The sequence below is a fragment of the Trichoplax adhaerens genome, genomic scaffold (assembly GCF_000150275.1).
Source record: "Trichoplax adhaerens TRIADscaffold_7 genomic scaffold, whole genome shotgun sequence".
NCBI classification, from domain to species: domain Eukaryota; kingdom Metazoa; phylum Placozoa; class Uniplacotomia; order Trichoplacea; family Trichoplacidae; genus Trichoplax; species Trichoplax adhaerens.
Window position 1 is genome coordinate 1,666,739 of NW_002060949.1, and position 20,054 is coordinate 1,686,792.

A 20,054-nucleotide genomic window follows, 5' to 3' on the forward strand; every position below is an offset into this window, starting at 1 on the left:
GTATTACTATATTATTTCATTGGATATTATTCAGTATGTCTCCTATAAGTAGTATAATTAATTCTATCATTCTTATCTGACAATACCAATCGTGAGCGGAAGTTTAGTCTTAGTGTAAAATCTCTTCAACGATTGATAATCATTGTGACTTTATCAAGATTAATATATTTAGTCGATCTCCACTAGTTTTTGGGCTTAATCAATACTATGTTACTATTCAATCCTAAGCTGATATAACGTTAAAATTCTAGGTGTATTTGGGAATATGCTTATTTATTTAAATTAAGAATCAAAATGTTATTATAAATTTAAAGCCTTAAAATAATCATTGGTATCTCAAGTTGTGATGTATACAGTACGACCAATACTTTCTATTTTAGCTAATCACTATAATAACTGCCTATGCATTTATTCGTTATTTTATTTTGATCTCTTGATTGTTATTTCATTTACCTGCTGGTGTGTCTGTTTTATTTTGGATAATTAAGGAAGATGCTATTGCCTTTCTTTAAATTGTTTAGTATTGTATCTTTGCCCCAGTCGGTGCTCTTCGTCACAGATTCAAAAGCAGCTAATAATGCAGGTAAGTGAGATAAAATAGAAAAAAAAATGATCAACATCAAGACAATTGTGAAAAATATTGGAAATAGAATGATAATCGAACGACTCTACAAGTACACCTACGCTCTACCTCCTAGCCAAATTGATGATAGCTTTAGGGGAATACAAATAATGATTGTGGTATTTTTTTTATTGAATTATCGATGGTATTAAACTCATGTTTATTACTGGTTTCGAGATAGGAATTGTTATCTTTCTTTGATGGATATCGATAGTATTGTAGAAATTAGTCGATAAGAGTGGATTATTATTGAATTGTTGATTATAAATATTTCGTTATCGCCAACAAGGTCCGCTGTTAATAATCTGCGTGTATATAATATAAATCGGATGGCGATTCTCCTCCTTGGAAGACGATGGGGATGTCGTAACCTAAGTAAAATTATTGTTCCTCGATGAATTGTTACCACAGCTATTACTAGGTAACGCGACTGATTGTATAAATTAGCATTTACATTATTATTATAATCATAACTATTAGTATATACTATACGAATGAGTGTATGTATGGGCGTTTAGTACTCAGTAAGTTGTATGATTCTGACCAGTTATCATTATTTAGTAATTAATACTGTCGTAGTTTTTACTTTAATGCTCTAATTTCTATTGTTTACATTACAATAATTGGTCTCCTAGGCAGCTAGCCTATATTGCTGTCCAGTATTGTACTGTAGGCAATGCGTATTTCCTGCATACTGAATCCTATCGATAGCCATTTGGCATAACTCCCTAGTACGGTATAGCGGTGTACTATTTCTCTTCGCCCACCCGCAGTGTTTAGAAGTGCTGTATCTCTCATCTTTCTTTGAGTAGTCCCTAATTGGATCTGCAGTAGTAAAAGATGAATCTGCAGACAGCAGTCATGTACATAAAATACGTATAGCATTTTATTATTTAGTGTCGTTGTCTTATGGCAGGTGTGATTGTAACTTTGTAAGTTGTGTTGAAGAAGAGAACTGCCCCATTGAGTTCAATAAACAGGCTAGAATGGCTTACTTATTGCTGCTCCTTCACAACAGTATGGTACTACAGTACTGCGCACCCATCCTAGTACATTGGATGATTAATAATAATAATAAAACAAGCTAAATTAAGGTAGTCATTCAAAATAATCAATAATACTCCATAATACGTAGTAAATTGTTGGACTGTACTAAGGACTACTCTGCTCGAAAAATAGTCACTTCTTTCCAGTAGTCCGACTGTACATGTACTGTACTGAATTGCTCTGTAGCTAAACTTGTCTTCTATGTACAATTGAGTGTCATATACTTTAGCCTTATGGGTGATAACGTCAGTAAAATTGGCATTGACGCTAGAGTACAGTGTACAGTATAATTTACAGTACTGTAATCTACAGTACAGACAGTATTACGACTTTCGCTGACCAAAATATTGATAGTGTACAGTATAGCATGGACTACTAACTGCGTACAGTATACTGTATTTTCGATTTATTTTCTAAGAACAAGCAAATAAAAAGAGAGCAAATTACCGTTAATAAACACTCGCATAGCATGGACTACTCAAACTTTTTACTAGACTCTGCTGATAGTATCCGCGCTGCTAGCGATTACAGCATATACCGTAAATTCCTCCATGACACAGTACAGTACTGTAAGCATGGAGTACTGTATGACTATACAGTACATAATACAGTACAGCTTCTGCTACAGGAATGCACCACATGCACTTTTGTATGATAACTACTGTACTGCAGTTGGAAAGCGAGCACTATGACTAATATGACTATGAAGGGACGGATGACGTGTCCATTTCGTAGTAAATTAGACGTCATATTACGGTAGCGTCACGCGCACTCGCTGAATACACGTACTGTACAATGTACTGTACATTAGTACGTGTAATATTGTTACATCACATCGCAAACATTCAGCCAACGGTGACGTGAAAGGAGCTCCAATAACCGCCTGGCAGAAGAATCTTGATCGAAAATAAGTTATTCAAGTAAGTATTCAGGCTCGATAGGTAATCGATTAGATTAAAGAATATCAGAGCAAATCATCTCTTCGTGTCGATTTTGTAAGTAGTGTAGTATACATCAATTAGAACACGATACAACAATGTACAAGTTCACGAATAGACTGTACAACCGAAACTAGCTACACCACAACAACTGCTGAGATGGTGTCATCAGAGCATAAAATGGATTCAAGAATCCATCGTAACGATCGCAATAATGAATCAAGATTTTGTTGTACTCTTTCACATTTGCTTGATACACATCTTACCTGTTGCCTACATGAATATCACGTAGATTAACTTGATGATATGATCATCTGCTCTCTAGTCACAACTACTGTACAAGAGACGCAAGAATGGCCGATGGTATATCCGTGACTAAGGTAGCATGCGATCTATTGCAATGTATGCCTCCTAAGCAAGATGTCACTCTCTCGCCTTTGAGTATTTTCACTTGCCTTGCAATGACGTATGGTGGAGCTCAAGGAAAGACAGCCAAAGAAATGCAAAGTGTACTTCATATCGAGTCTGATAATATTCATCAAGCATTGCAGATAATTTTACGTGCTATAATAGGCTCCGACAATCAGAGTGGACATACATTTAAAGCGGCCAACAGATTATTCTTCAGTACTAACTATTCCTTGTTGCCCCAGTATCTTGACTTAACCAAAACCTTTTATAATGCCCAACCCCAATCTGTCAATTTTAGTCACGCTGCTGAAGCCGCTGGAATTATCAATACTTGGGTTGAGAACCAGACTGCTAAGAAAATCAAAGACTTAATACCTGCTTCAGGTATTAATCCTTTGACTCGATTAATACTGGTAAACGCTCTCTATTTTAAAGGCAACTGGAGTGATAAATTTGATAAAAATCTTACTCAAAAAATGGATTTCAAGATTGATAACAGCAATAAAGTTCAAGTTCACATGATGTCCAAAACCAAGAAATTAAACTACATGGCTGATATGGATATTGGATTTCAAATGGTGGAATTGCCTTACGCCCATGATAGCTTAAGCATGTTTGTAATATTGCCCAGGGATATTGATGGCATTAATTCATTATGTAAACATATTAATAGTGCAAACTTGCAGCAATGGATTGGTAAAATGTCCAACAATTTTAAAGTAAAACTATCCTTGCCACGTTTTAAAATGACGTTTGAGACCACGTTATCCGATGCATTGAAAAGCTTGGGAATGCATGACGCATTCAATGAATTAAGCTCAAATTTTAGTAAGATGACTGCGGCTAACGATCTTTATATTTCTGAAGTCTATCATAAGACGTTTATAGAAGTAAATGAAGAAGGCACAGAAGCTGCTGCAGCTACTGGAGTCATGATGATGGCAAGATGTTGTCTTCCCCCAATGCCTCCTGAAGTTATGCTAGTAGATCATCCATTCATCTTTATGATATTTGATAAATCAAGTAAAGCAGTGCTTTTTATGGGAAAAGTCTATAACCCAAAAGAATAGAGTTGAACAATAGTACTACTCCCATTTGGTTTCACTTGTTTAGTATACGACCCTATGTAAAAGTTTGTTCTTTAGGAGAAGTATATACAGATCGTTTTATCGTAATACCGAAATTGTAGCTGACCTCATATAAGGTAGTAGAATAATCCTTTATCATAGCAAGTAGAAATTAGGAAAAGGAATGAAACTAATATTTAGATAAATAATTGTAGTAAATACTGACTATTTTAAAACATAATCGTTATCACTTGTAAGCCCAAAGTAGTCAATTTAAATTAACTGTAAGAAAAAATCGTATCATTGTGAAAGAATATTCATATATGCCAGCAAACCAATCAAGGTAGACACATTTAGTTTATATCGCTGTCATGTTGTTGTTTATATTTTGTTCTTATTTGATTTAAAATAAAATCTCCGACCAAGTCTGCACTGTATATGCTAAGCATCCATCAATAAAACTTTGATGCAGATTTAATAATTTCTAGAAGTAAATTATGTGAAATTTGTTTTAAAAAATTAATCAAGATATAATGGAAGGTGTAGAGCCGTTTCAGCGGCATTTTTGGACATATCACGGGGAAATGACTAAAATACTGAGTGCTTGCATGCGTAATTTGCATAACAGCGAAGTGCATTGTAAAATATCCGTGGATACTTGTACATAACGTTAGTATTTATCTATTCGTATATGTTATAGACGTTGATGAACATACTTGGATACCAATATATTATTACCACCAGTGATCGCAGTACAGCCAGTATTATTTAATACCATTTAGGGCCAATTAGTCGACAATAATAAAGAACTTTTCGTTATTATTTTATTAAGATAAATTACCTTAATACGATCTTGGTAGTAAATAATTTAGGATTATTAACTAAGGAATTAATTTACATACTAATTATATTTTCAGTGCGCATGAGCACGTTCTACTAGCTATACTATATACGCCTATGATTAATCTTCCTCCTTAATTAATATACCAAGTTTGTACTACATGTTCGTATACAGTACAATATCACCATACAGAATTCTCTTCTGATAGTAAACCATATATGAATCGTAGATGGTAAGTCTGAGGATAGAAGAAGCTTCTCTATAAGAGTATTTGAATCTTATTTGAATTAAGTAGGAATTTGTTCAGTGAATTTATATGTAATGGATGATAATTTACTGAATCTTAGCATTGGTTGACAGCTTACTACTTAGTAACTACTCCGCCGTTTGTCGATGTATGTGTATTATGTCTGCTACAATAATGTAATAATAATAATTTCAAAAGAGGCAGCGAATAAGTGTTAACGCGTTTATAGAAGAAATTTATTATATATTACTGTAATACTAATGCATGGAAGAATAATTTACTAGTGTGGCTCATTATAATTATTATCCTATTACATCTTGAAAGAGATATATGAGATATCTACAATACTCCTACAATTACAGTTGCATCTATGTGTTATTATTATAGAACCTTCAAGATAAATTATTATAATCCTGTTGGCGATCGAGTTTGTAAAGCGAAATAGTTTCATTTTATAAACTACATGAGACTAGTTCTAATTCGGCATAAATTTAGAATTATATTTGAAATTACGTCGCCGCCTGATATACCGTTCAAGATCTAAATCGAATTTACAAATCGAAATCTAGATAGAATGGACATCACAGCTTATCAGGTAACAGAATGTAAGAATTTAGTATTATTTATTAGGATTGCTTGTCTTTTCATCAATATTATCATTAATATCTGATGATTATAACTTCATAGTATAGCTGTTAAATATACTAAATAGAGAGAAATTGCGAAGATAAAAGCCATTAAACTGGAATAAATTCACTACTGAAATGGTTACATAAAAGTTAACTGATTTGATATATGTAATGTATTCGTTTACCGATACTGTTTAGTCCGATTTGTAATGGTATGCATTTTCAACTCTGCTATGTAATCTATCAGTTTCTGGCAGCAGTATCAGCTAAAAACGTATATATATATATACTACGTAACTAAAACGATATTAGAGAAAACAACATCTTCTCATAAAGAATATCGGTTATTTCCTAGTTAGTATTGTACTACTGTACAATAGTGTGTATTGATCTAGAATAAAAGGGAAGTATTAATTAATATTATAAGAATTGGTTCATTTATGCAATCAAATTGAAAACAGTGTACGTACAATAGACTTTCAGCTTTAAATCTTTCGTATTACTATAAAATCAATCGACAGGAAGTACTTAATGGAAAACTTTATCTAGAATTTCTCTTTCCTAATATTATATTTACCAATATGTATTTTGCATCACAGATATTAGATAGCTGATGTAATCATCTTATATTGTTAGAAAACAGGTTCTCAAGTACAAGGAAATTCTATTACACAACTAGGATGCGATCTATTAAACAAAATAATCCCAAATCAAAATGTCGTTTTCTCACCCTTAAGTATCTTTAGCTGCCTTGCAATGACATATGCTGGGGCTCAAAGTATCACTGCTCAACAAATAGAAAATGTATTACATATCGAAAACAACGATCAAATGACTCATGCACTAATAAAAGATGTCTTTCATGATATAAAGAATCGAGAAGATAGACATACATGTATATTTAAATTCGCCAATACATTATTCTGTTGTAAACAATGCAGTTTGTTACCGCAATTTCTTAGTTTAGTTGAAGAGTATTACGAAGCTAAACCGCAAAGTGTAGATTTTACGAACAGCATCAAAACGGCTAAACAAATTAATTCTTGGGTCGAGAAACAGACTTATAACAAAATCAATGGTTTGATTCCAGCATCCGGTATCAATCCGTTAACAAAGTTAATATTGGTTAATGCATTATATTTCAAAGGCGATTGGAAGCATAAATTTAATAGAGACTTAACAAAGCCAATGGATTTCAAGATTGATAACAGAAATAAATTCGAAGTTCAAATGATGTCGATAACGAAAAATTTCAATTATATGGAAGATACAGATATAGGATTACAAATGGTAGAATTACCTTATATCTGTAACAATTTAAGTATGTATATTTTATTACCTAAATCTGTCAATGGTATAGATTCACTTTGCAAAGAAATGAATAGCAAAACTATAGTGAAGTGGGTATCAAAGATGTCTCGAGACTATAAAGTAAATCTATCATTGCCACGATTTAAAATGACGTATCAAACCGCATTATCTGATTTATTACGAAATTTAGGAATGATTGATGCATTTGATAACAAGAATGCAGATTTTAGTAAGATGTGTAGCGATAACGATCTTTACATTACGGAGATTTTTCATAAAGTATTCATAGAGGTAAATGAAAGAGGTACGGAAGCAGCCGCAGCTACTGGAGCTGTAGCAAGATACAAAACAAGATCTAAACGACCTCCACTCATTAAAGTGATGACAGTAGATCATCCATTCGTATTTATGATGTATCATAAATCGAGCGGATCAACATTATTCTTAGGTAAAATGTATAATCCAGCAATAAACCCTTCAGTTAGGTAACTGAAATTATTTACTAAGGTTTTTACATATTTTCATATAGTGTAAATACGATATCTACGCTGCTTCAATCGAATTTGTGATGCAAATTATCATGCTTAGAAATTACTTGCTGGGCTTAATAAAATTTAAAGAAATAAAAGTATTATCTTTAGTAACAAAAAGCGCTTTAGAAGTGACTCGTATATAGCTACGAATACGTTGGCCAAAGCTTATCTGTTTCAGTATATAATTTTTAATTGCTGGATTGCAACGTGATAAGAAGAGTAAATACGGCCAAATACTACAAAGTTACATCAATTTAGATGGCTTTAAGCTTAAAAAGTACCATAACAGCAGTTAGACATTATCTTTTTGATTAACATAATTTTATTTTCAGCCTATAATAGATCATTATATGACCAGAGTTAGATTGATACTAATAATAAAACGCGAAGAGTATCATGACGCCAGTATTAACATATTAGTAGCGATTCTAAAATGCTTATATCAAAAATAAAATTGTTCTAAAGCAAATGCTACAAGATACTCATAAAATGTTAGTTTAATCACTGAAACAGAAGTTTACAGCTATGTCTATGAAGCACAAAGAATCAAATTTCCTATTATGTGAAGGATTAGAGCATTATAGACGCAAGAGCGAGGCCTTGCTCTTTATCCTAAACTGATTAGAAAATTAAGAAGAATTACTGCATACACATAATTTTATACTGGTATTAATTATATAATTGTTGTATACGAAGATATGATAATGTAATACTATTTGTAAATAATCTTTCAACGTGGAATGCTGTCGGTATTTGAAGTAACATAATAAAATTTTAAGCAGTTATGATATCGAATTAATGTACATTAAAATTCGCGAGTACAAGCAATAGAATTTTAGGTACTGTGCTTAGGCATATTAGATGTAGCCCAAGACCTAAATAAGTAAGACAAGAATAATAGTAATAAAGAAAATATGAGCTAAGTTAAACTAAGAGATTTTTGAGCAATTTTAAAATATCTGCTAACATTTGTTAATATATATCAATATCTTTTATACAGTAAACGTAATCAGTTGTGAAATATTCGCATTAAGGCATATCATTAAGTATAAGTAATTTAATTTTGTATATTATTCATTGTCTTGTTTTTCAGTGACGTCCTTATCACTCATGAGTTGCTGCTTAGCTCGCCTGATTTTTTTTGCTCTTTGGTCCTTTTCTCGAAAACTCTTACGCAATGACTCTAATTGAGTTTTCCTATTTTCTGCAGATTGTTCCAACCTGCCTAATTTTTCTTGAGTATCTTTGGTTTGTTTTTCAGCAAATTTTTGTAAGGCATCTTGTACTTTCTTTTCACGTTCTTTATATGCCGTTGCTTTAGCAATTAGTTGTTCTTCATGATGCTATATTATAAAATGAGTGAAAGATATTCTTAGCATAGATACCGGTAGGAATGCAACTCCATTAGTAATTTATCGATAATATTTTAAATTGCGAGAGATGTATAATTTGATAAAGAAGTATAAGTATGATTTTGATAATTTATACTGTAATGAACGAGATAACTAACCTTGCGTCTTTGCATTGCAGCTTTCTGTTTGGCCTCAAGCTCTTGTTTAGTAGTCTCTTTTCGCTTAAGTTTACTTTTTTCCAAAGTAGGAAGCTGATTTGGGCGTCTTTTCTTATTATTAGTTTCAGGCGCTAGAATTATATCAAACGCCATTCCTCCTTTATTAGGCATGGATTGTTTTTGATTTGAGTTGGGTTTTTCAGTTGAGATAAGAGAATTGTACCGTTTAATTTCCGGCAAAACACTTTTAGTGCCAGCAGATTTGTGCTTTTTAAAAGTAGATCCATTTATAATAAGTTCTACAATTATAAAATAATGAAAAGTGAATATTTAGAATAGATAATTTTAATAATTTTATATGATACTATAACACTATACAGTGTACAGTCTGTACATATGGTAATGATATAGTTTATGATTTTGTCGTAATGTTCACTTTAAAAGTATCGCATAGCAAGGCAATTACAATTTAAGAAATTTTAATTTAGTAGCTGAATAAAACTTAATAGAAGGGTTGCCAATTGTACAATCAACTCTTAATCACATGTATTAACCATATTTGCGTTATTTTAAAGCTGGAGCAATTTTTCTTCATTATCGTACAATATATAGCACTGCATGTCCATGGAAATCATTGAGTTGAAGAATTGGTAATTTAAAGTTTGTTAATCACATATTCATTTACCTGGTGTAGACGGTCGAATTTCTAGCTCTTTCGCAGTCTTTTCGCTTAACTCAGTCTTTTCTGTAATAATTTGCTTATCATCCTCGTAGTCTCTAAACCGCTATCGTTAGATTTGGCTGATTGTCCTCGCTTGACGCACTTAGAGCTGTCATTTAGTGATGTTTGACTACCCTTTCCGATATTTTTGAGATTTTCACATGATGATTTATCACTTCCACATGAATCTTTCAATGAATCTCGACTTAATTTGCGATGTTTCTTCTCGATTTTGTTATCGTTGATGTGATGATTAGCTTCTTTTGGGTTGAATGTAGTGATTTTGGTATCCTTTTGAGGAATTTCAGCAGGTGCAACGACATTTTTTGCAGCTCTAGAAGATCCACAGCCCATGATGATACACTATCGAGTTCAATAAAACTGGAGTAGATTCTTTAAGCAACAAGTGAGAATGATGCCAAGGTAACGCAAATATAACCAGCCTCCTTGTAAAGTATGTGATTGAAGAGATTACTTAATGGACGCCTATCTACGGTAGAATATATCCTGACTTTTAATGATGATCAGAGACTAGGATAGGAATACTATTAATTTGTTCGCAAAATTATGAACAAGGATTCTATCTTTTAGGCAGAAATGTTGGAAATCAATTACGGTAGTTAGCTACAGGGGCTTAGTAAATTTTACAATTGAATGTGATGAGCCGCTAACCTTTAAAACTTCTATAAAGTATGGAATATTTACAATACCAGTAGTATGAAAGAGTCGATTCATCGGAGAGGTATATTTACGTCTCCTAGGCAACAGCATCGATCATCAATAGCTGATTTATCCATGACCCTTTTATCCATGGACAGATGATACATCCAGACAGATATTTTTGGCTCATTCGATTAATTACCATGGCAATTTCAGTACAGTGTTTGTGCATAGTATAGTATGTTGTCTCTCTCTCTATATATACAGAGCATTACTGTACACTCGCTGACCGTAGTTAGCTTAAAAAGGTGGCAAGGCCTGTAAAATGAAGATTTTGTATAAAGAGAATCTGTTTATTTTTCTGTGCTGCCGTGTACATACTGGGACAGTTAGCATAGCTATTCATTGTATTATCCACAATTATCACTTTATTCCCTTTCTGTTTTGCTCACGCTTTACGAGTTGTTTATACAGCTAATATCTATAGTATTTTATAGATAAGGTAAAATGGCATCATTTAAAGTATTTTATACATAAGATAAAATGGCATCATTTAAAGTATTTTATACATAAGGTACAGTGGCATCATTTAAGTATTTTATAGATAAGGTAAAATGGCATCATTTAAGAGAGTGCACTCGAGTGGCCGAGTTTATTCAACTTTACAGTATACGTATATCACTACTGCAGTCCACTTCATCTATTGATGTCGCCTATGTTGTGTCAAGCATGACGATGATTTACGTTATTTAAGTTTAGTAATAGTAATTGTAATGAATTAAGCAAAGCATGCACCCCCGTTGTACAAGCTGGTACAAAGCAGTTTACTATTGACTGATTGCTTTTCAGGTGATGTTGCCTTTTTTACAATACACTAGCGTTAGTGAATAACAAAACTCTAGCGTAATTCACCACAGTGGTTACTGCTTATGTGAGCTTACATGAGCAGTTTAACTAGTACAGTACTGTACGTCTTTAATTTGATTTTAAATACTTGAACTAGGAAAAAATGTAGCTAAAACCAACGTGCAAATACAATAGTTTATACCGATATCTAGCAATCCATTTCATTCCTACTTTTACTAAAACATACGACACGAAAATAACATTGCTGTCCTGTCCTGTGGATATTCTTCCTGATGGAAGACAGTATAAATCTCTAGTAATAATGACGTCGCCTTATATAGAATACTTTTTAATGAATTAATTCATGATCATGTCATTTGATATGCAGTATGTACACAAAATGATTGTACAGCCGCAGTCTTTTAACAGGAAATAAATTCTAGAAAGAGTATAGCAAAAGTGGCCTTGACCTCATCATCAGTACACTTGTTTGCTCGCATTGGACTGATTAAATTAATTCTTGAATGAATTAATTAATTATAGTTTACTCGCATTATTACTGTGTCCGTTCTCTCGTACTCTACTGTACCGTACGCTACACACTCATGTGCTGTAGTACGATTATGTACAGGAATAACAGTACTGCAGCACATGAGTGTGTGTGTACTGTACAGAACACAGTACTTTGTACACTGTACTATAGTACAGTACTGTAGTGGAGATTCCAGGGTCTACGCTGTAGACGGTCAAAATCTGTACTGTATCATGCTGTATCATGAGTCAGCGCCATTGATTTGAGCAAGACATGGCACTAACGGTATTTCAGCAATTTGCTACAACGTTCAATTAATAATATCTAATTTTGATAGTTTATTAGACAAGATATCGACAATGTATTGCTTGCAATGGTTAATACCGTTATTACTCATTCCTAAGCCACTTCACCCTATTCTTCGATTCAATCATTCTATGGTGATGGTCTTATTTTTAACCGGATTTCTGCTGGAAAGAAGGCCGTGTGTAATATGTACAGCCATCTTTGTCGTTGCATTAGCTTTAATTTGTAATAGTGGAATGTGCAGTTGCTTCTTCTTTACTGATGAATGCCATCTTGAATGATGTTCTTCTTGTTGTTGTCTACTCTATCAGTGAGTTATATAGGATAAATTAAGAAAGTTTCAGACTAAACTAAAGTAAACTTTACCATCTATCAATTCAAACCAATTACAATCGGTTGTAAATTGGAATTGATTGAATAATAACGACAGTAGCTACAGTACAAACAGCCAATGTGGCTATTCTACACTTTCCAACACTTTTCCATAGTATGCAATCGTAGACTATGAATACATCTACAGGATGGCAATCAATATAACAATTCCATCTTTTCAATTCTACTCTGTATATACTCAAAAAGCTCGGTTGTGTATTTTCACTCCTGGCAATAGACGATACGTCGATTCCAAATTTCAGTACTAAACCTTCCTGGTGCAGTTACTGGCCAATGAATGATTCTTCAAGATACTGAATACTTGCCGAACGTATAAATAACGTAATTATTATAAGTTAATAGTGATAGCCTTATCCATAACTTATCACCAAGATCTGGTCGTTGAGCAACATTGCAAGAGTTAACAAGAAAATGTTAAGCTACGGAGTCAATGAGAGTCTTACACGATTGCGACAACAGCCGTGATGGTATCTCTCTTACAGTTGCAGCTATGGGCATGCGATTGAACGATCACGATGACAACTCCTTTTGTATGGGCTTACATGTATTACAAATCTCTATTAATTAATTGTGTCAAGATTAATTCTAACTATTCAAAATTTTCAATATTAAAATTAACTGACTGATCAATTAATTCTTTCCGAAAGTCTGCTAGTTTCACACGGCACTGTCTGTCATCATTTGCCACTCTGTAACATAATCAATATAATATTGACCCTCATTTTAGCAAGGCTACCGTTTCTCACTAGCATACATGATCACCTAATTTCTAAGAAAAATGACGTAAGGATATTGTAGACGTGTATAACTTTTACAGAACATTAAATTTTTAGGATGATTTTCAATTTTCTACCAAGTACTTACGCTATTCTAATATGGTATGGATTATGAACTTTCTGAGAGCTTAACTTGTAGATATCATATTGCTACATTTATTCTATATAATTATTAACACTGTTGTACAGGCTCTGTACAACAGTGTAAGATTCAATTATAAAATTACTAAAAAAGAAATAGAACCAGAGATCTTACTATTAATCTACTGTATTTTTATTATAACACAAGGATAGCATCGCCTATTTTATCATGTATGTCCGTATGTCCATTAGCACTTACTGACTATGTCTAATGATATTGGTTTCAACATATCAATCTTTTTATTAAAATTATATCAGCTTTACTATTCTATGTGATAATTTGAACGTCATGACTGTGTGACGATAATTATTACTTATTAGATTAAAAATAACAGCATAACAGTTTCAGAATTTTCAATGCCACAATACTTGTTACTGCATAATGAACTGAAAATGTTTTGAAAATATTATATTTGATTCTGGATATAATTTCTACCATTTGTAATACTCGTATCTTGTTGCAATTTCTAGATCTATAAATAATCTGTAAAAGTACAATCCAGGTCACATACTCCATTTCAATACAGTAAATTGCAAAATTCAACCAAAACCTCCTGATATTATCATATCATTGGTATTCTACTATAATCCTTGCTGTTCATTAATCTAATACTGTAGTATTTTAACACAACAATATTTGCTATAATAACGCCGTTGATACCTATTCGGATTATAAATGCTTTCTTTCAGTATAAAAGCTTACATTTTGAAATTTTATTTTATTAGTAATGTAAGCTAAACTATTAATGCTCTTAAAATCTTAATCTTAATTTTATGAAGTACAAATATGCAGTAACTGTTGGACCAACAAATTTCGTGAATGTAAAGTTTTATAATGATATGATACATTACAAAGATATTCGGATTATTATTATCACTGCTAGTAAAATCTTAAAGTACCGGCGTACCTACTGTATTCACCTACAATCTTGATTCCTTAACGGAATAGACATTCTGCTATCAGACATGAGAACTATACTATAAAAGCGGGGATTATCAATACTAAGTAATGATGTAATATTAGAGTATTTACATGAATACGAGTTAAAAGGAAGAAATTAGCAATTGTAAAAATACAAAGCAAAAGCAATTTACAGATGAGTGCATTACAGTACACTACGGTACAATAAGATTGGTATGACCTCAGTTAAGGAGAATATAATACAAAAGTTAAACTATAGTTAATTTAACTTGCAAAATATAAGGTAATCCTAGCCACTTTCTATTAAATTACAAGCTGAAAATGGATTCTGTTTCAATAAACGCTTAATCTTAAACCGTGGATGTCTAAGTATCAATCATAACTGTTGAATCTTGTTATCCAACGTGGTGTAGAACTCTGACAGTATATTTTCTCTTTTTTCGTCCGTATACTTCAAAACAGCTTTAGCAAAACTGATATCATCATCAAACTGAAAGAATTGTGCCATTTCACTAAACTGTTTTTTTCTAATAGCGATTGGTGTACTTCCTATTATAACATGTGTATCCATTTCCTGATCTACGTTTTCCAAAAATTGTTTCGCTTTCTGTTTGCGGCTGGATTTTCGATCTGATTCCACTGCAGTCTCTTGCTTTTCTAGTAAATTTTCTTCCGATTCAGTTTGTACAGAATCATATTTTACGTTATTTTTCGAACATTTTGTTATTTGATGGGCTTTTGTCTTGCTAGTACTAGGGACCGGGTCAGCTTCTTTATTACAGTCCTCAAACTTTTTTTTCTTATCTTTTTGAGAATCACCAAGATCGTCACTTTCTTCTCCAGGCTGGATTCAAAGAACATATTGGAATTAATTAATAACTAGCTAATGATCATACAGTTGGGTAACATCATCTGATTATTACTTACATCAAGTAAATTTGCAGGTTGTTGAGAAAACTGATGTTTAACATAGACATCTCGAATAGCATTTGAAGTCATACGTTGTTCTGCTTTGCTTGATCCAATGACCTTTTTATTTGAATGACAATATTCAACGGATAGTCCAAGATCTATAGCGATATAATAAATTTAAGTCTTACAGCTAGACGAATAATTACGATAAATAATGCAAGAACCTTTCAAACTGTCGACACTGTCTGCTTGATCACTACTTTCAGGCCAATTCCTGTTATTATTTTTGTTTAACGTATATTTTTCCTGGTCAGTTTGATTATTCTTAGATTGCTTCCCTTCAACCGCTTTTACATTAAAAAAATTGCAATATAGTTAGTTAATACTATTGTCTCAACTACTAATATCTTAAAAATGAAAGAATAGTGAATACTATATAAAGTTATTAGATCAAATGCCAAGTACCATTCGAAGTTGTAGTATTCTCGATTTCAGGTTCAACATACTGCGAAGCGATTTCTTCTAGACCAGGAACGTCATCATCGTCGAATTTCTTGGTATCCATATTTTGTTCTTTCTGAATAATTTTCAATGCGGTGAAATAATGAAATTAGAAAAATTTACAAATTCAAATATCAACAAGCCAAAACTCCTAAAACAGATTGCTGTACTTGTGAAAGTGTTTACAGTCGCTAATTCATAGCTAGAGGCTTTATAATCCTACCTCAGATGTCTTAATTTGTTCTTCAGTATTTTCCTTCCTGCAAAGTATAACATCATGCCGCATAACCATTACTAAAGACTATATCCAATTTATTTGAGAAGTCTCGATAGTGCACCTACTCGTTACTCCTACTTTCGTACTTAGCCATTCTAAGTCCAGCTTCGACTTGCTGGGTTCTCTAAAATAAAATGAGAATACATTCCAAAACATATATCTATGACTGCTTGCATTGTAGCTATCTTGCTATTACAATATCTAACCTTAATTATGTCCTCTGCTAGACTGACTCCTCGTCGTCGTAATGAAAATAAATTTTCGATGCCAAAAAGTTCACCATGTTGCTCTTTGTCGTCAGCTACGCCCGTAAAATAGCGACGTTCTTTGCTATTTTGCATTGCAACGTTAGCGAGTTGCTGTGAGTAGACAAGCAAATTGTAATATACTTATTCATTTATATGCACGTGATTTGCACCGAAATGATTCTAAATGATGCAAAAATCTTATTACCAGTTTATAAATTTGCCTTAAGTACATGACCTCTTCTATTGTTCCGGAAGTTATTAATCGATATACACGAACATCGCAACGTTGCCCAATACGATATGCTCTGTAATTAATTAATTAGGTAGCTATATTGGTGGCTCGCTATAAGAATAGATAATAAATTACACGAAATAACCAAAATTTTACCGATCTTGCGCTTGTAAATCATGAGCAGGATTCCAATTTGGATCAAATATCAATACAGAATTGGCACCAGTAAAATTTAAACCTAGACTTCCCGCCCTATTAGATGATTATGCATTATTGTTAATTAAAATAAAAGTTAAAGAGCGACTTTACAATTACAGTACTGCATAATAGAAAAGAATGTTGTACTGTACTTAGTAGAAATCAGGCACAATGAAATTTGAGGATCGTTATTGAACTTTCTAACTATATCAGCTCGTTGTTCAATTCTAGTATTTCCATCCAGTCTACAATAATTGATGCCTTTGCACATGATGTAAGTCTCTAAAATGTTAAGCAACTGTACAGAGTATTTATAAAGTACAAGTATTAGATAATGATGCGTGTTTTTATTAATTTTTATGGGCGCTAAATATGATGGAGCTTAAGTGTCAATCCATACCTGCACAGAATACGAAAATAACAGCACTTTGCTTCCGTCCTTCTTGAACTTAATAAGTAAGGCTTCTAAGGCCTTGCATAACAAAATAGAGAATAATTTAATCTTTTACATAAGCAGTGATCAAGGTTTAGCAATCTGAGTAATTAAGGCTCCATAAATCAACCTTCATTTTTCCACAGTATAGAGGATCTGATAGCGTTAATAAAGAGGCATTTGAGGATATAGATTTAAACTGTGGAAAATTGGAGTACATTCGAACGCAAATTTCTCTAGCCTAGGTAATAAATTTTATCACCAGAACGAACATAGTATCAGAATATATATTAATTATAAACTTTTGGATATACCAGATAATATGCGAAATAGTAATTATTGTTAACCTTATTACGTTGTTCCTCAGATTGATTTGAATTAGGTAGTAACAAGGCAACGTGATTTGCAACTTTAAGAAATAACTGCAAGTACTGCATTAGTAGAGAATTTATTTTTTCTCCCTTGATATTTGTCTATTAAAAAAGTAAAAGTTTTTATTATCAAAATACGACATTGAGGCAAGAGTCCACTTTTCAGGACGCTAATTTACGTATATACTTACGCAACAAAAATCTAACCTGATAACAACATTTTCCTCTGTTTTTTTTACTGCCGCAATCACATGGTTCAGATTGTCGCACAATAAGATCAACATCTGAATTCTTTAACAGTTCTTCATATAAATTATTTTGTAATTCAGAAAGATAGCAAAATACTACTTTCTCATCTAAGTATAATGAAATTATTATGAAGCATCAATCAGTTGTAATTAAATCATAATGTTATGTTATTCTAATAGCTACTTCGTTAGATATCGTACTTTAATCATATGAGCTGACAGAAACAGATTATATCGTCAATGAGAATGTATACGTATTGTATATACATTATATACCAAATTCTCAATTACAAACCTTTCTTAGGTAGCTGTTCAGCAATTAAAGCTTTCGTCCGCCTTAAAAACCATTGAGAATGTAATTTTGTTAATTCTTCCGATTTTAAATTAGAATTTGCTAATTCTCGCTTTGTAACGTTAAATTTACGCCCTTGCTTGATTGGGCTCTCATAGTCTTTCTGAAATGTCCCAAGCGTGCCCAAACAGCCCGGATTGGCCCAATCCAGTAAACACCAAAATTCAGATAAGCGATTTTGCATGGCTGTACCAGTCAATCCAATACGTCGTCTACATTTAATATTTTTCATCGCAATTGTTACCTTTGATTTGCCATCTTTTAATCGGTGAGCTTCATCAACGATAACAGCTAACCATTTGAAACTATTTAAATCGTCCAAGTAATTTCTTAATGTTTCAAATGTAGTGAGTACAACATCAAGGCGACCCTTTTCTAATTGTTGCAATGTTTCATCCTTATGTGATGCATGAAATCGGCCTACTTTAAAGTGTCCCCACGTATTTAATTCGTCAATCCAGTTATATAAAACCGAGCCAGGTGAAACAATTAAAAATGATTGCCGTTTATTTGTAGGTGATGGACTGCTTTTCCACCATAATTTTTTCATGACATCCTCTTTAGTACCGGATTTATTCAAGACAGCAGCGATAAAGCCGATAATTTGTACCGTTTTACCTAATCCCATATCGTCACCTAAAATGCTACCTCGATTAGCTTTGTAATTATTATATAAGAATTGAATACCTTCACGTTGATATTCACGTAAATAGCGATTTATATTGGCGGGTATTTGTATAGTAGTAGCCTCCGTTGCTCCGGATAGTCTATAAGTTATAGCTGGTCCGGCATGAGCATCCTTGAAGCGTGGCCTTTCGTAATCGTCATCATCAAAGCCATCTGCATCAAAATTGAGCTTCAACAACTCAGCCTGAGGGTTAATCTTTTTGACAGCATGACTTGAGGAGTTAGCAGGAGTAGAATGTTTAGCGTTGGAACTACTTTCTGACACTACATGTTTAAGCTCTTCCAAATGCGTTTGATATTCATCATCACCTTTAAGGCGTTTAAGGCGTTTTGGCTTACTTACATTAGAAATGACTTGATTAAGAGGGTCCACAAGACTACTGGATTGAACCAAATCTTTAAATAGAGAACTGGCATCGTTATTAGATTCGACCTGGTATGATTTAGCATCAAGGTGTTTAAACAATCTGGTAGCAGAACTGGACGTTGATTCTTTCTTTACTTTACTAGGATGAAATTTTCTTTTCCGTGATTTACCACTACGCATTAGCTTTGATATGGGTACCATTTCGCTGCCATCGCTTTCATAATCAATAAATATTACCTCTGCTAGTTGTTCGTCCTTATTATCATCGTCATCGATGATAGCTTTAATAATAGCATCATAAATTAGATCGTCACCTGCATAAGGAGCTCGACAATGGTCACCAACTTTCCATGCAGAGGCAAAACTATCCTCTTCTTCAGCCATTATATCACTATTTTTTTTCACTTTTGAGCAATGAGGGGTATCGCGATCGAATACCAGACTAGAAATAGTTTCATTAGCAAAGTCATCCTTACGTGATGTGCTATCGGTACTAGTATGATATCTTCTAGCTGAAGAAGTACTGTGTGTTAGATCAGATATCGTCTCGCTGTAGAATCCATGATCATCCTTTAGGTTATCTAATTCATCTGATATGCTTGTATTAATGAATTGATCTTGTTCGCCGTTAGACGCATCAGAACAAAATGTAGCATCGCTATCATCGGTATCCATGGCTACTTGATATGAACGTTAAAAGTTACGGTTATACGACAGAAATCAATTACCGTAGACTCCAAGGCAGTCAAGTTGAATTAGCAAGTGTTGAAATACA

At 33.0% G+C, this 20,054-nt stretch overlaps 3 protein-coding genes across 3 annotated transcripts; 1 reads left to right on the forward strand and 2 right to left on the reverse strand.

The window, feature by feature from the left end:
- Window positions 1-3,011: 3,011 nt before the first annotated feature.
- On the forward strand, window positions 3,012-7,602 carry TRIADDRAFT_63332 (uncharacterized protein; the record flags this gene model as incomplete). Its single annotated transcript, XM_002113942.1, has 2 exons — window positions 3,012-3,714; window positions 7,235-7,602. The coding sequence occupies 2 exons, from the start codon at window positions 3,012-3,014 to the stop codon at window positions 7,600-7,602; spliced, it is 1,071 nt and encodes a 356-aa protein (XP_002113978.1).
- A 1,114-nt stretch (window positions 7,603-8,716) lies between these two features.
- TRIADDRAFT_57959 (uncharacterized protein) lies at window positions 8,717-10,231 on the reverse strand (the record flags this gene model as incomplete). The annotated part of the gene is made up of 4 exons (XM_002114259.1): window positions 8,717-8,989; window positions 9,157-9,455; window positions 9,842-9,933; window positions 9,981-10,231. The coding sequence occupies 4 exons, from the start codon at window positions 10,229-10,231 to the stop codon at window positions 8,717-8,719; spliced, it is 915 nt and encodes a 304-aa protein (XP_002114295.1).
- A 6,115-nt stretch (window positions 10,232-16,346) lies between these two features.
- Window positions 16,347-19,060, reverse strand: TRIADDRAFT_11949 (uncharacterized protein; the record flags this gene model as incomplete). The annotated part of the gene is made up of 9 exons (XM_002114260.1): window positions 16,347-16,502; window positions 16,597-16,696; window positions 16,780-16,875; window positions 16,974-17,119; window positions 17,222-17,293; window positions 17,385-17,495; window positions 17,602-17,727; window positions 17,833-17,981; window positions 18,169-19,060. Coding segments are annotated over 9 exons (1,848 nt in total), but the record flags the coding sequence as incomplete, so codon positions are not given.
- Between the last annotated feature and the right edge of the window lie 994 nt (window positions 19,061-20,054).